Source organism: Tupaia chinensis, unplaced genomic scaffold (genome assembly GCF_000334495.1).
Source record: "Tupaia chinensis unplaced genomic scaffold, TupChi_1.0 Scaffold139585_1, whole genome shotgun sequence".
NCBI lineage: Eukaryota > Metazoa > Chordata > Mammalia > Scandentia > Tupaiidae > Tupaia > Tupaia belangeri.
The window spans coordinates 128,106-129,082 of record NW_006199468.1 but is presented as its reverse complement, the minus strand read 5'-3'; the positions used below and the strand labels follow the sequence as shown (position 1 = coordinate 129,082).

General features: G+C 62.4%; 1 protein-coding gene and 1 non-coding gene across 2 annotated transcripts in view; one reads left to right on the top strand and one right to left on the bottom strand.

Moving 5' to 3' along the window:
* Positions 1-239, bottom strand: part of LOC102468977 (low affinity immunoglobulin gamma Fc region receptor III-like) — a 6,971-nt gene extending 6,732 nt beyond the window's left edge. The window contains exon 1 of the mRNA XM_027765736.1: positions 195-239. Within this exon, the coding sequence (XP_027621537.1) occupies positions 195-239 (45 nt within the window). The remainder of the gene's footprint in view (positions 1-194) is intronic.
* On the top strand, positions 120-202 carry TRNAL-CAG (transfer RNA leucine (anticodon CAG)). Its single transcript has one exon. It is a non-coding gene; the product is annotated as a tRNA-Leu (tRNA).
* Positions 240-977: the final 738 nt, after the last annotated feature.

Genomic DNA, 977 nt, shown 5'->3' with positions numbered 1-977 from the left:
CGGTAGAAGCAGCAGCGGATCTCCCAGGGCCTTCACCACGGGGTCTGTTGTGCACCCTGGCGCGCCTAGGCAAGGCAAAAGGCTCCAGTTTAGCAAGTGGTGACGTGTCTAGGTGAGCTGTCAGGATGGCCGAGCGGTCTAAGGCGCTGCGTTCAGGTCGCAGTCTCCTCTGGAGGCGTGGGTTCGAATCCCACTCCTGACAAGACTCCCATTTTTCGGACCACCCGAAGAATGTCCATCGCGCCCCTCGGGCGATTCGTCATGTCCGAACCATGCTTCCGCCCTCACCCTCTTTTCCAAGTCCGGTCTCCATCAATGACCACCTCTTCAACCCATCCCCTTCTCTTGCACGTCCGGGCTTCCTCCCTACCCACCGACGGGGAGAAAACCAGGGGCCACCTTCCCGCCCTTCCCACTGCCATTCGCATGGACACGCTCCAGGCCCACTCGCAGGCCCCTGCTACCTCGCCCACAGCTGAGGGTCTCCTTCTACCCTCCCTCTCTCACTGACTCATCTTCCTCTCCCTTCCCGAGACCCCAGGCCAAGACCCCAGTCCCCACCTACACGTACCCGTTGCCCACGCCTACCCTCCCATTCCCAGACCTGTCCCCGTGTGCAAACCCCTCCTCCATTCACCTCCCCGCAACTTCTGCCAGCAGACGTCACTGTCCCTCGTCCTGTCCTGGGCACCAAGCCCGCAGCACAGTCCCGTCCCTGCCCTGCACCCTACCAGGGTGGCTGTCTCTATCTTGTCGAATCGCTTGGTCACCACGCTGTTTCACGTTGGGGCCTTGCCGGCCCTCCCACACCCGCCCGAGGGTACACTTGCACCCAAAAGCTCGCTTGACAAACACACCGCAGACCCTAATTGAGTCTGCCTGGGAAGCCCGACTACGACCCTCTCATGGCATCTGCAAACCAAGCCTCCAACCGCACCTGCCCGCCAGCCAGCCCCACCTCTGCGGCTCCCCCTCCC